The 12,286-nt window shown below is 41.3% G+C and overlaps 1 protein-coding gene across 9 annotated transcripts in view; it reads right to left on the bottom strand.

Annotated features, from left to right (window-relative positions):
- Nucleotides 1-385: 385 nt before the first annotated feature.
- LOC118301641 (core histone macro-H2A.1) overlaps nt 386-12,286 on the bottom strand; it is a 19,619-nt gene continuing 7,718 nt past the window's right edge. For 4 of the 9 annotated variants that reach the window (XM_047330579.1, XM_047330578.1, XM_035627286.2 and 1 more), the window contains exons 6-9: nt 9,617-9,716; nt 5,830-5,919; nt 2,255-2,429; nt 386-1,643 (exon numbers count right to left, since the gene is read on the bottom strand). In XM_047330579.1, the coding sequence (XP_047186535.1) occupies nt 1,478-1,643; nt 2,255-2,429; nt 5,830-5,919; nt 9,617-9,716 (531 nt within the window). In that variant the 3' untranslated portion in view covers nt 386-1,477. The other 5 variants (XM_035627287.2, XR_004790338.2, XR_004790339.2 and 2 more) reach the window with 5 other exon arrangements.

Below are 12,286 nucleotides of genomic sequence, written 5' to 3'. Positions count from 1 at the left end.
CATGAAACACAAAATGATCTCATAATATCAGAGGCACAGGAGGTTTTTTTAAAGTTATTTTATTACCGGAGTGTGTACAGACCTTTTCTAGAATCATCAATTCTTTAGAAAGCATTTTACATGTTTTTTTTTATTTTTTTTCATAAGAAAGTTAGACTGTTGAAAAGTCCAAATGCAGCAGAGCAGTCTGGTTCCGCGTACACGTCCGTCAATCTCAATTCAAATCCAACTCAAATCGATCAGTGTCTGTGTGAAGAGGCCTGCTGCTGAACAGAAAATGGCTGAGGTGAAAAATCCAATTCTTGATTACAGGGAGCCATCTAGTGGCAGCGTGAATGACAGAATGAAACCGAAAACAACAGAGGAGAGAGCGTCTACTGCCATCAAAGATTAGTAAATATGTTTTATGGCTTAACAAAGACAAAACACACAAAAAAACTATCCCTTAGATTTTTCTTTTCCTTCAAATTACCTGTTGCCTTTTACAATCAGTGTGGAAATTAAAATAGTAAATAAAAATCTACGTTAAAGTCCAATAATTTCCAATAACAGTTCACAAATACTCCATCTATATAAACACAGAGAGCAACACACAATACAAACCAAGTGCCCTGCAAAAACCTCCGTTCTCTAATTTGACCATTTTATGTCATAGTTTGATTTATTTGTACTGTAAACGAAAACCAGCTGGTTTTCAGTTTTGCAGTACACTGATTGCACTACTACCAAGACAATATAATATATGGGTATTTAAATTACAATTCAGGGTTTTTTTTATATTTCAATTAGCTTTTTTTGGAAATCCAAGGTCTCTGCAGCACACCAAGATTTTTTTTTGCCTGTGTAAAGGAAGGCAAAAACATAATTATGATACACACAACACAAAAACAAATTCCATAATTCTGTTATATTAGTCTCCTGAAGACCAAAGTAGAGCAAGCTGTACTTTTCTTTATGCTTTACTTTCTCAGTATACAGTACTATTAACAAACAGAGATGTTCCAAAACGCAGAATCGACACCAACAATACACGTGTCTTGTGTTTTTGAGCTCAAGAGAAAGAGATCAGCTGTCTTTATTATCTTTACTGCCACATGCTTTAACCCGTATTCATCTGACTTCTCTGGAAGCCTTGTAATTGAGGTGTAGCTATCTCAAAACATCTTTATTTTTATATAATGAAAATTAAATCTTAAAGTGAGCCTTCTCACTTGTTTAAATCTGCTGTGTGCCACTGTTTTTTATTAAAAGACTTGTAGAATTAATAGTGCACTTTGACATTTAAATGCCAGAGATGACGAGTAAATAAGAAATTAAAAACAATATAGGAAAAAACATACAAACGTAATGCAAAATCAAGTTCCCGGCCGTTAGAAAGATTCTTCCTTTTCTTCTTCTCTTCATATTCAACAAATCACTAGTAAACACCTTCCCATTTCAGGGGTGGGGGGGAAAGGAACAAGGTGGAGAAATTATTTTAGCTCGTCTCCAGCTTGGCCATTTCTTGCACGTAGATCCCGATGCTCTCGCTGTCAAACAGCACAAAGTACACGGTCTTGATGGTGGAAGACATGGTGGCCACAAAGTAGCTGGATATGGCCTTAAGGATCAGCTGGGCCGCTGTCTGCTTCGGGAAGCCATTCCTGACAAGTGCACACACACACACACACACACACACACACACACACACACTTAGTAAAATACCGGTAAACCAACTAGTCATTTTTTGACATTAATTAAGTTGGGAGATGAGCACACAAACAATTAGTAATTTACTAGGAAGTATTATACATAGTTTGAATTTGTGGACCAATGGCCTAACTATATGTTTTTCATTTCTCAGAACTTCTCAAAATCTTTGCCCTTGATTTTCCCAAACTTTACAAAAGTCTGTAAACATCTTTAAACCTGTTCATACAAGGGAACAGAAAGACCCTGAATTAACAATAAAGTGAGTTAGTGGCTCTTTGAGGCTGCAAAAAGACGTAGCAACCCTTTGAGCTGAGGCCGATTGGTTTGTCATTACCATTGTGCACCTATTTGGTCATAAACCACAGTACTGGACAAAAAATAATTTTGACCTGATGATGGCACTAGATGAAAAGTTAGGGTCACAAAAAGTTTTAGACTAAACTGCGTGAATGAAGACGCCGTCATGTGTATAACTGGATTTGCAGGATGTGTAGCAGGCTGGTTGTTAATGAAGACACACTGTATAGTGTCAATTAGTCATAAACAATATGGTTTTTCCTACCTGCCACTACCAATGGAGGGGAAGGCCACAGACTTGAGTTTCTTCTCGTCGGCCAGAGCCAGGCAGTTCTTCACCGTCTTGTCCAGCAGCTCCTCACACTTGTCGGAGCCCCAGCCTGGACTGTTGCAGTGGATCACGTACTTTGCAGGCAGACCAAAGCCAGCAGTCAACACAGCTGAGGGATGGAGAGAAGAGAGATTGAAGAAAGGTTAGTGAGCAAGAGGAAAGAAAGACGAGGAAGTCAGCTGCGAACTATACCACTGGTTAAAACAGTATCTTAAACATACTTGTTCCAAAGCAACATGCTGTTTCTTGTGCTACAGCATCACATTTAGCAAAATTGGTACCAGTTTTGTTCCGTCAGACAGAAAAAAAAGACCTGCCCCGCTGCTGGATTTCTGCGTGTCACATCTATCACCTACTGTAAAAATTCAGTTTCAGTAACAAGTTCTGCCACAAGTGGAATCCCAACAGATGAGTTTGAAGACCCGAGATGCTAAATGAACTCTTTGCTTTGTGGAGAATGTGTGCAGCAAATCTCCACAAGCTTAAAATGGTTTGACCGGGGTATTACAGTGAGGTGGGCTGGAGGAATCACTTCTCAAGACAGGCTGAGAGGAGAGGGGAAAAGAGGGGAGAGCAAGAAGAGAAGACAAACGGAAAAGAAGACAAGAGAGGAGTCTGTGTTCTGGAGTTGAAACGTTTAGCGTCCACTTCCATCAAACCAGCAGCTGTAGACAGTGCAATTCAGCCAAAGCCCCCCGATGCTGCGAAGTGAGAAAGTCTCCAGACAGAGTTTATTAGTCCACAGTGGATGTAGAACTGGTCTGGAGTCAACTCAGAGGACGAGCTGATTTCCAGATGGCACAGAGAGAGAGAGAGAGAGACACACAGACAGACAGACAGACAGACAGAGAGAGAGAGAGAGAGAGAGAGAGCGAGAGCATGGAGAGACTTCACACAGCAGGGCGAGAGACAAATCAAGAGGAGAAGTCTGTGGAGGATGAGGAGGATGATGATGATGATGACTACTGTTTTTAAGGAGCGCTTGCAAAGTTCAGCATTGTTTTATGGTTTGGGTAGGTGGGACGGTACCTGGTCGGCTTGTGTACTCCACATCTGGAGATCACCTGTCAGTCTAACTTTAGTTTAGGCAATAGAGGCTCGTGAATACGAAAAAATTATTTAATGTGTTGTAATAAAAAAACGTGAGGCTGGAGGTAGGATACCACTCACATAAATAGTAGGATTCATTTTTGTGTATTTGAGTTAGGATTTGTCAGACAGCAAAATAAAGAATATAATCAGGCTTATATATTTCAAGAGGAGCAAATGAAAAAGCTTTTATGAAATTACTTTAGAGTGAATCGTGATTCATTGTCAGTCAGCAAAACATTTCCAGAAACCTTTTCTGAATAAAAAAATGTTCTGCACTGAAAAGTTTATCTTATTTGAGTTCACTTCCAACTCAACTGTTTTTTACTCTGTTGTATATCTGCAATGAGCCTTTTTTTTTTTTTGGAGCGATCAGACAGTCTAAAATGAAGGAAACAATTACTAAATTGTATGAATTGTGTTGCATCATTCATCTTTATATGACCACGCGCTGCAACAACGACAGAGCTTTGTTCTTCATCGATTTAACCACAAGTAGCCAACATGTCGTCAAGTTTATACTATCTCGACAGCAGATCACCGATGAATGAACCATGCATTGCAAACAAAAGTCAAACTTGTTTTTGAAAAGCCTCTGCTTGAATAACTCGGTGACCAACTCTCGTACCTGCCTGGCCTTGAAACTGAGAGGTTTGCTCGTAGAATCCAGATGAACAAATACATTTCATCTTGAAGAACCATTTTGACAGCTGCTCTGGTCAGGGTGACCGTTCGGCCCGATCCAGATCCCCAGAATCACTGACAGGCTCTGCTGGCTCAGAGTTCAGTCCCCTGGTAATCTATTCATGAGCTCCACGCAGAGGCTGGGATTAGGATGCTGTGCTAACTTGGCTGAAAGTGAGGGAGGGCGGTGGTGAAGCGTTTGAAAAAAGTGAGAGCGAGCGATGGATAATGAGAGAGGCAGATGGAGAAAGAGTGAGAGAGGGATGAAAAGAGGAAGTGGAGACAAATGGGCTGAAGGATAAAATAATCTGTAAGGGCTCAAACAATATGACTCTCTGAAGACTAATGGCTGTAGTCTTAGAATCAAGTCACCAAGATTATTATGTGCCAGTGCTAAAAGTCTTTGATCAGTTTCATGACAGAAATATCCGGCGCATTGACTGTTTCTATACAAAGTTTAATTTGTGGCACATTGGAAGTAATCTTTGAAAGGAATCCTGCAGAGGTCCAATGATAAAACAAGCTCTGGAAACATTCCGGGCTTTATTTGAACTGAGCACATGGTCATGGGGCAAGTGCATGCAGGGAGTGTCCAAACCCAGTTTTGCTAGTTTTACTGTGGGGAAAAAAAAAAAAGGTCACTGTGCCAGGTGTCTCTTTATTATGTTCTTCATGGGTTTGTTTTGGGTGTAACATGCAAAAAAAAAAAACTTCCACAGATTACGATTATAATTTGCCAGGTAGTAATAAAGACGGTTGATAATGCAGGTAATACGTTTCACCTTGCGCACGAGCAGATCTGTGTTTGTTAGAGTGTGTGTTGTGCCTATCTAGTCCCATAATACTATCTTGATAATGCATCCTTAAAACAACAGGAGAAATACTGCACCGCCGACCTCAGACCAGGTTCTTGTCGGTCAAAAGCACAATTGCACCTGACCACACGTCATTTTTTGCACCTGACCACACGTCATTTTAAGACCAACATGCCCATGGGCGCCCAGATACATGCAAACACATTTTGCTATTCAAACAATGTGGCTGCTGACTGAGGAAATGAAAATAGTTCCGGTCTAAAACAAAGACACTTGCATTGCGCTCTAAGCCACTTTGGACAAGACAAGGCCCTCAGTCTTTAGGAGAAGAATGAATTCATCAAACTATGTGAAATCTTTGTCGTCAGGTCCAAAGTGCTTGATTGCTTTATGTGCTTGATTTACTGAATGTGGAAGCAGAGGCCCCAGCCCTGTGTTGCCGTGTGTGTGCGTGCGTGCGCGTGTGAAGAGAGGGTTTACAGGACACTGACATCACTGTCATAGGAGCTGGGTGTGGTGGCTGAGTGAATCAATATACACTCTCCAACCCCTTCAGTGGTGACATTGGAAGAAAGTCATGAAACGTCAGTGTTGCCCAATGCTGAGTCAGATTGTAAAATTTAAAAAAAAGAAAGGCATCATGACAGAATGGTAACAGAATTAGAAATTATTGTTAGGTGCAGCCGTCAAAAAGTCAATATAGAAAAGCCGAACAAAACCAACATGGTTTAATAATGAAAGAGCCCAACCAGAACTTAGCAGACTAAAGTAAGACCAAAGCAGGAATTACACACTGTGCTGGTTTGCTTTTAATACAAAAACTTTAACAAATATTTTTGTACAAAAGGTTTTTCTAAATTTCTCTTTACCGTCCAATCCTACAGATTTGATCAACCGAAGATATCTGCTCTGTGCACTTACCACCAGCCACCTCCAGAGTGCCGTGTTTCTTCTTCAGCTCCTGCAGCGCCTCGGTGAACTCCTTCCCTCCCTTTTTTTCCAGGGCAGAGCCTGTAGGTGGAGAGACGACTGAGGTGAATACATCCTCGCACATATTGCTGACAGACAGACTGATGGACAGCGGCAAAACTGGAGAGGTGGTTTCATGCAGACGGGTACACAAGCAGGCCGACATGGAGACAGACGGACAGACAGACGGGTATGCAGGCGGACAACAATGCTGTCAATCATTTTTACCTGGCCTCTCTCTCGGTCTCTGAGCTCACAGCTCTCGTGCAACACATCCAGGCTTTGTTATTTTAATTGTGGGACTCAGGAAACGTCTCATAAAGGGCTGCTATTTTCCAAATGACTCATTGTGAGTCAGTTTAACTAATGTATTAAAGCACCAGTCCCTAATTACTTCCCTCTGTCCTCACATACTGGTTTGTTTGCAGTGGACGGAGGGTTTTTTCTTTCACTCTCCAAGTGTGAAGAGTTTGTTTGGGGAAATAAAGGAGAGCACATTATAGATTAAAAAGTTAAAGCTCTTTTAACCTTGTTTGTACACACATTTCAAGTACATCAGTCCAGAAAGCAAACTAAGTTCAACTCAGAAGAGGAGAAAGATATTATGAGACCACTGGGGAAAAACTAATTCAGTGGTTTCTTTCCTTCTTATTGTGATGGAAGAGATTGCACACCAGTCGCACTGTTTCTGATTTTGCTCAGAGCTAAAGAGAGATGCCACAAAGGAAACCAAGGAGGAGAAGAGGGGATTCAAGTCCACCAGAGCCAGAGAAATGAATGGTCAGGCTGCCATATCATAAAAAAAAAACAGGCAGGAGAGAAAAACACAAATAAAGTTAATGTCAGACTTTCAAAGAAACGTTAGTGGAAAAAGCTCTTCAAATTATTTAGCGCCAAATACGAGCAAGCAGATAAAGAATAATGGACTTAGAAGTTTAACAGCTTGTTGCAAAGTCATTAATGGTTAAAGGGTTAATATTCATTAATCTGAATGACTGGTGATCGCCCCTCGAGAGTTTTAAATTAATGTCTCGATTAAGGTGGAGTTCCTCTCTAACCAGCAGCTAATAGCACAGTCGAGGAGACGGAGGTTACAGGAAATGAAGCGAGTCCCAGATTGTCCACAGTTCAGTCAAATGGGTAAAAGGAACAACAACAAGCAGCAGCTCAGTTTCAGGATTAAACTGACAGAACTATACAGAAGTGTATGTACAGTAGAGGATAACATGATGCAATCTTTTATGTGACAGGATATTTAATGACTAACACACTGTAGTTGAGCCTGGCACTTTTATTCTTCAGGGGCATTAGCTGTGAGAGCATCATTAGTGAGTAGAGCACTGCAGCAACACATGGGCTACCCATGTTAAAGGGCTTCGTCCCTGCTCAGAGACATTTTCCCACCTGTATCATGTGAAAATTAACTTGCAAGGACTGGAAAGTTGCTCAAGACAATGAACATTTACTGCAGTCTGGTTGATCAGACCCAAATCCAGCACTCATTGCATTGGTAAGGATGTGACAACGAAATCCAGTGCAGGACGACTGGTTTAATTTCAACTCTAGAGGTCGTCACGGCAGCAGGTTTTTTTTAATATATCGTGTAAGGGCAGCAACAAGTTTAAGTAGAAACATGGTGTTTATATTAGGAAGCAGTCTTCCAGGAACTTCCAAAATCAAATGACAGACACTCATGATACAATAAGTCAATGATTTGACTCAATGTTTCAACAAATCAATAATTACTCCAGTGAAGGATTTACAGTAAGAGCAGAAGGGACATGGGTTGTGGATTAAAAGGATTCCATCAGAATACAAACTGTGCTGCTGCTGTTGTGCAATGAAGGAAAATGCAGAGAGAGAGAGACACAGAGAGAGAGAGAGAGAGAGAGAGAGAGAGAGAGAGAGGCAGTCATGGTCTCGGTGGTGTCAATAGTTCCTTTACCTACTTCACCACCTGTAAAGAGGGAGGAGTTGGTCGGGTGAACGACAGCGTCGCTCTCCACGATGGAAATGTCGGCTTGGACAACTTGCAACTACGGACAACAACGACGACAGACAACAGGCAAACAACATAGTGGTAAAAACACAGTGAGTGACCAGGAGCAAAATGATGGGACAAAGAGTAAGAAAAAAAAGAATGAAAGAGAAAAAGGAAGGAGTAGAAAAGAGACAAAAGGTGAGCGCGCTTCCTTATCTTCTGAGGATGTCACAGGAAACAAGGAGGCCACTGTGGACACGGTGGGTCACAATATGTACTGAGGAAGCAGGACAGCACATTCAGTCAGATTTACTTTTTAAAAAAGCACTAAACTACAGCAATGACCCCAAATTTGTTGTGTTTTTATTACTCACACACAACTGGCTTTTAAAAGATTCAAATTCTATTATTGCAAATGTGAACATTGTTTTCCTGACCGATTGTGTTGTCCTGATTTCTTGGCTCATTAATATGAGCACACGTTTTAATGATCGCAGTCCAGGAAAACAACCTTACAGCCGGGCTGCAAGTGAGCAACTTACAGCAGGTCACATCACTTTATCTTCGGGGGAATTGCGCGAGTTGTATTTCAGTTCAATAATGTTTCAGAAGTTATACAGCGGTTATTAAGCATTACAAAAGGCCCGGCAGCCATCTGAAAGGAGGGCAACCTGGAATGAACCTGGACACATCAACACAAATGGGAAGAGCAAGCAGAATCACTGCTCTGAGGAGCTCTGATTAAAATCCTTGAATATCTCTTTCTCTCCGAGGAACAGAATTCATTCATGATTTTTAATTCATATGCGAGGGTCAACGATAAGGCCCTCGTCATGTATTCACACTGTGGACAACACCAACAATAACACGTCCTTTTACTTCCTTGCAAGTCTAGTGAGGATTTTTTTTTTTTTTTAAGTAACACTGCAGAAACAAAAACATCAATAACAATGCTTGGCTGTAGCTTTCATTGGGTTTTACTGTGATGTTTAGGTAATTTGACTGGAATGTATTTAGAGTAATTATGTCTTAATGTTATGTTGTGTTTAGAGGGCCGGTGTCGAAGCAACAGAAGATAAAAGGTGTGTAGCAGCATTAAACTTATGACATTTTCCCCTAAAAAGAACTGGACATCTGGAGCAAACTTGTTCTAAAGGATTTTCACCCATTTAATTAAATGTTCACGAGCGTCCAATTACTACTTTTTTAAATGCTACAAGAGGAAGCAGATCATCATGGATTAAACCACAGAAACTTTTTCCAGTAATAGAAAAATGCAGTGAAAACCCTAATGATCTACAGATTATGCACCATAAGCCCTCGAACAAGAAAATAATGACAAATAAAACTATACATTTGTTTAAATTCAATCATAGTTAAATAGATTGGCTGTGGAAAAAAAATCGTATTTTCTTCTGTTGCTTTTAAAAATGATACATATAAATTACTAATTGTGTTTTAAATAGAAGCTGCAAATAATGAGTTGGAACAAAGCCACACACACGGTATCTCGTCCACTGACCTGACTGAGTGAGACTACAACCAAGTTGTCCACAGTGTGAATGAAGACATCGAATGGAAAGTGGTTCGTCTAACCAGCGAAGCAGCCTGAAGGCTTATTCTGGTCGTTCTTTTTTAATTCACTGAGGATTTCACAGTTGTGAGGCTTTGGACATTCAAGGATTTTTAAGATGGAACCCCTGTTAGGACCAGAGAGTGGGTGGGGTGGGGTGGGGTGGGGGGGTTGCGGGAGCTCACCTAGATCATCTTTAAGTTCAAGTTCAGCATTGGTGGGGTTGATGACCCCCTCCACGTCAAAGCCAGCCAAGTTACTGACCTCGCTGTGGATGAGGTTGAGCTGCGGAGCGGGAGGCGGGGCATGGAGTGAGGGGCGGGGCATGCCAGGGAGGAGGAAGAGCAAGAAGGAAGAGGGGAGGAGGAAGCAAAGCCATTAAAAACCAGATTCACACTGCAGATTTTTTTTAAAAAAGAAAAAAAAGAAGGATACCTTGACTTTTTGATGAATTACAAAACTGTTGTTGTTGTCTCTATGTAAGATTGATGGAAATTGCTTTGCACTCTGACCGGACCAAGAAAAACTGTATATTTATGCTTACTGTACAAGGTGAATGTAATTTTAAACAGTAGCCACAAGTCAAAATGTCAAGGTATCCATGTAAATGTTAAGATTTCCAGATTAGGCGACATCCTGTTAGCACCTCTTAGTTTAAGATAGATCTATTATACAAACAACATATTTTACCAACAAGGATTTAAACCTCATACTTGATTATAAAGGCCCAGGTCATCCCAGAGAAAATGTAGTGACAGGAATTAGTTACGACAGAAAAGCATGTGACTGAGACGGAATTAAACACCAAGGCGAGAAGCTTAAGCAGGAAAAGCGCAGTTACAATAATTAAGTCTACAAAACAGAAACAGACCTGTCTCTCTACTCGTGGGTTTATTATCTTAATCAGTGAGAGGTTAACTGCGTTTATCTGATTAATTATCATCTATTGATTTCAACAGCTGCTACACTCGGTGCCGGTGGTGAGCTCCACAATCAAGCACCGAGACATTTCACAAATGAAGTAGGTATAGTGGCAGCAGACAAACACTTCTTCTACTAAAGGGAAGAATGTGCTGGTTTACGCTTTAGATCACATTTCAAATCCTCTTCAGATGCTATTTTCAGCATGTGGTGTTTTCCATTGTTCCTTAATAAAAAACAGTATTTATTATCAAGGAAGGCAACAACCACATCAATGTTCATCATGTTGTGCTTTTAAAAGAATCTGTAAAGGACAGCAGCCAAATTATATGGGTGGGATCAGTTCCTAATTTTCTACCAGACAGTTTAATGTGTTTGTAGTGGGGGGGTTGATTTCTATTAAATAAAATATGCATTTAAAAACATGAGACCAAATATGTATCTCATGTGCCATCAGCAGAAGCTGAAGTCACCACTGAGCTGAAACATGGAGATGTGGAGGTAAATTTCACACATTGAGGGTTTCTTTTTCTTAACTACAGATTACAATCCTGAAAAGGCCCCCACTTGATCCTGTCCTTCTAATCTGGACACAGGGCTGGACTGGCCATCTGGCATACCGGGCATTTTCCCGGTGGGCCGACGCACTTTTGGGCCGAATCGCCGATATAATTGATAGGCCTTCTTTTTTTCTTTTTTTTTTTGGGCTGCGCCGGCCCATAAAGAACTGACAGCGGCCCATTGGTTAATTTTCTTTATTGGCACTGGCCTGACCCAATCAAATCCAGGAACCCCCTTCCCCACTCCCGGCCGCAAATTTACGAAGCTGATTGGTCAGGGGATAGGACCTGTACAGATGGGGTTACGTTACCTTGCGTGGGCATGGACGCCTGGCCAATAAATGCTATTGAAGGGCGGGTCTTGGCGTGGCCGTAGTGGGATTCGTAATATCGCCTCCCAGCCCTGAGACACGAGCTGTAATAATGCTTATGCTGGAAGTTTAGCATCCACGTTAAAATGGACAAATGACCACCAAAGCGCAAGGGAGGTGCAGAGAAATTACGGGAGAAAAAGATTTAAAATCGACAGGCGAATGCCTCAAAATGTGCCAAAATTTCAGACATGTTTAGGGCTGTAGTAGCTGCTTCAACATCAGCACTACCTGTAGAGGAAGGAGGAGAGGTGGCTGGCTATACAGAGAAGCACAAACAACATAATGACAGGGAAGAAGCCGAGGAGGAGAGTGACCATGACAGGGCCATGGGAGCGAGTGAGGAAAAGATGGAAGAGAGAGTAGTTGACGACGTGGTAAGGAGTAGGCAAATTAACAGGGGACTCTCAGGAATGGAGGGAGGCTGTGTGGGTGTGGGTGTGTGTGTGTGTGCGCGTGCGTTATGTGCGCCTCACGTCATAAAAAATAAACAAATACTAAAATATACAAATCATAACTCTAAGAATGAATTGATTATTTAAGGGTAAGATCAACAGATACGTCTTGAGACCCCTCTTGAAGGATCCAAAACTATCACATGAACGCAGAACACTAGGCAACTCATATCATAGAATGCACGCATATTTTAAGAGGACTGTCTGCAAGGAATGTGTCTGACCAATCACGGTGGGTGTGGGCCGCCTGGGACAAAAATCCCAGGGACGATTTTTTGTCCCAGTCCAGCCATGTCTGGAGATGTACTTCACTATCCACAAGCTTCAGCAAGAGGCGACAAATCAAGAAGTTATTGTTATTTGTAGACTTCTGATCTTGAAACTTGAACATTTAAAGACTTGAACAGGTCTTAGATGAAACCTTCAGGTAAATTTACTTCCATGTTTCAGCTCAATAAAAAAGCAAAAGGTACAGATTTGAGATACAAGAGACAAACGGTTAACACAATATTCAACGTTGCTATCATTACAGTTCAAGCTACAGTGAA

This window comes from Scophthalmus maximus, chromosome 2 (genome assembly GCF_022379125.1).
Source record: "Scophthalmus maximus strain ysfricsl-2021 chromosome 2, ASM2237912v1, whole genome shotgun sequence".
Lineage (NCBI taxonomy): Eukaryota > Metazoa > Chordata > Actinopteri > Pleuronectiformes > Scophthalmidae > Scophthalmus > Scophthalmus maximus.
This window is presented reverse-complemented; position numbering and strand designations above follow the sequence as displayed.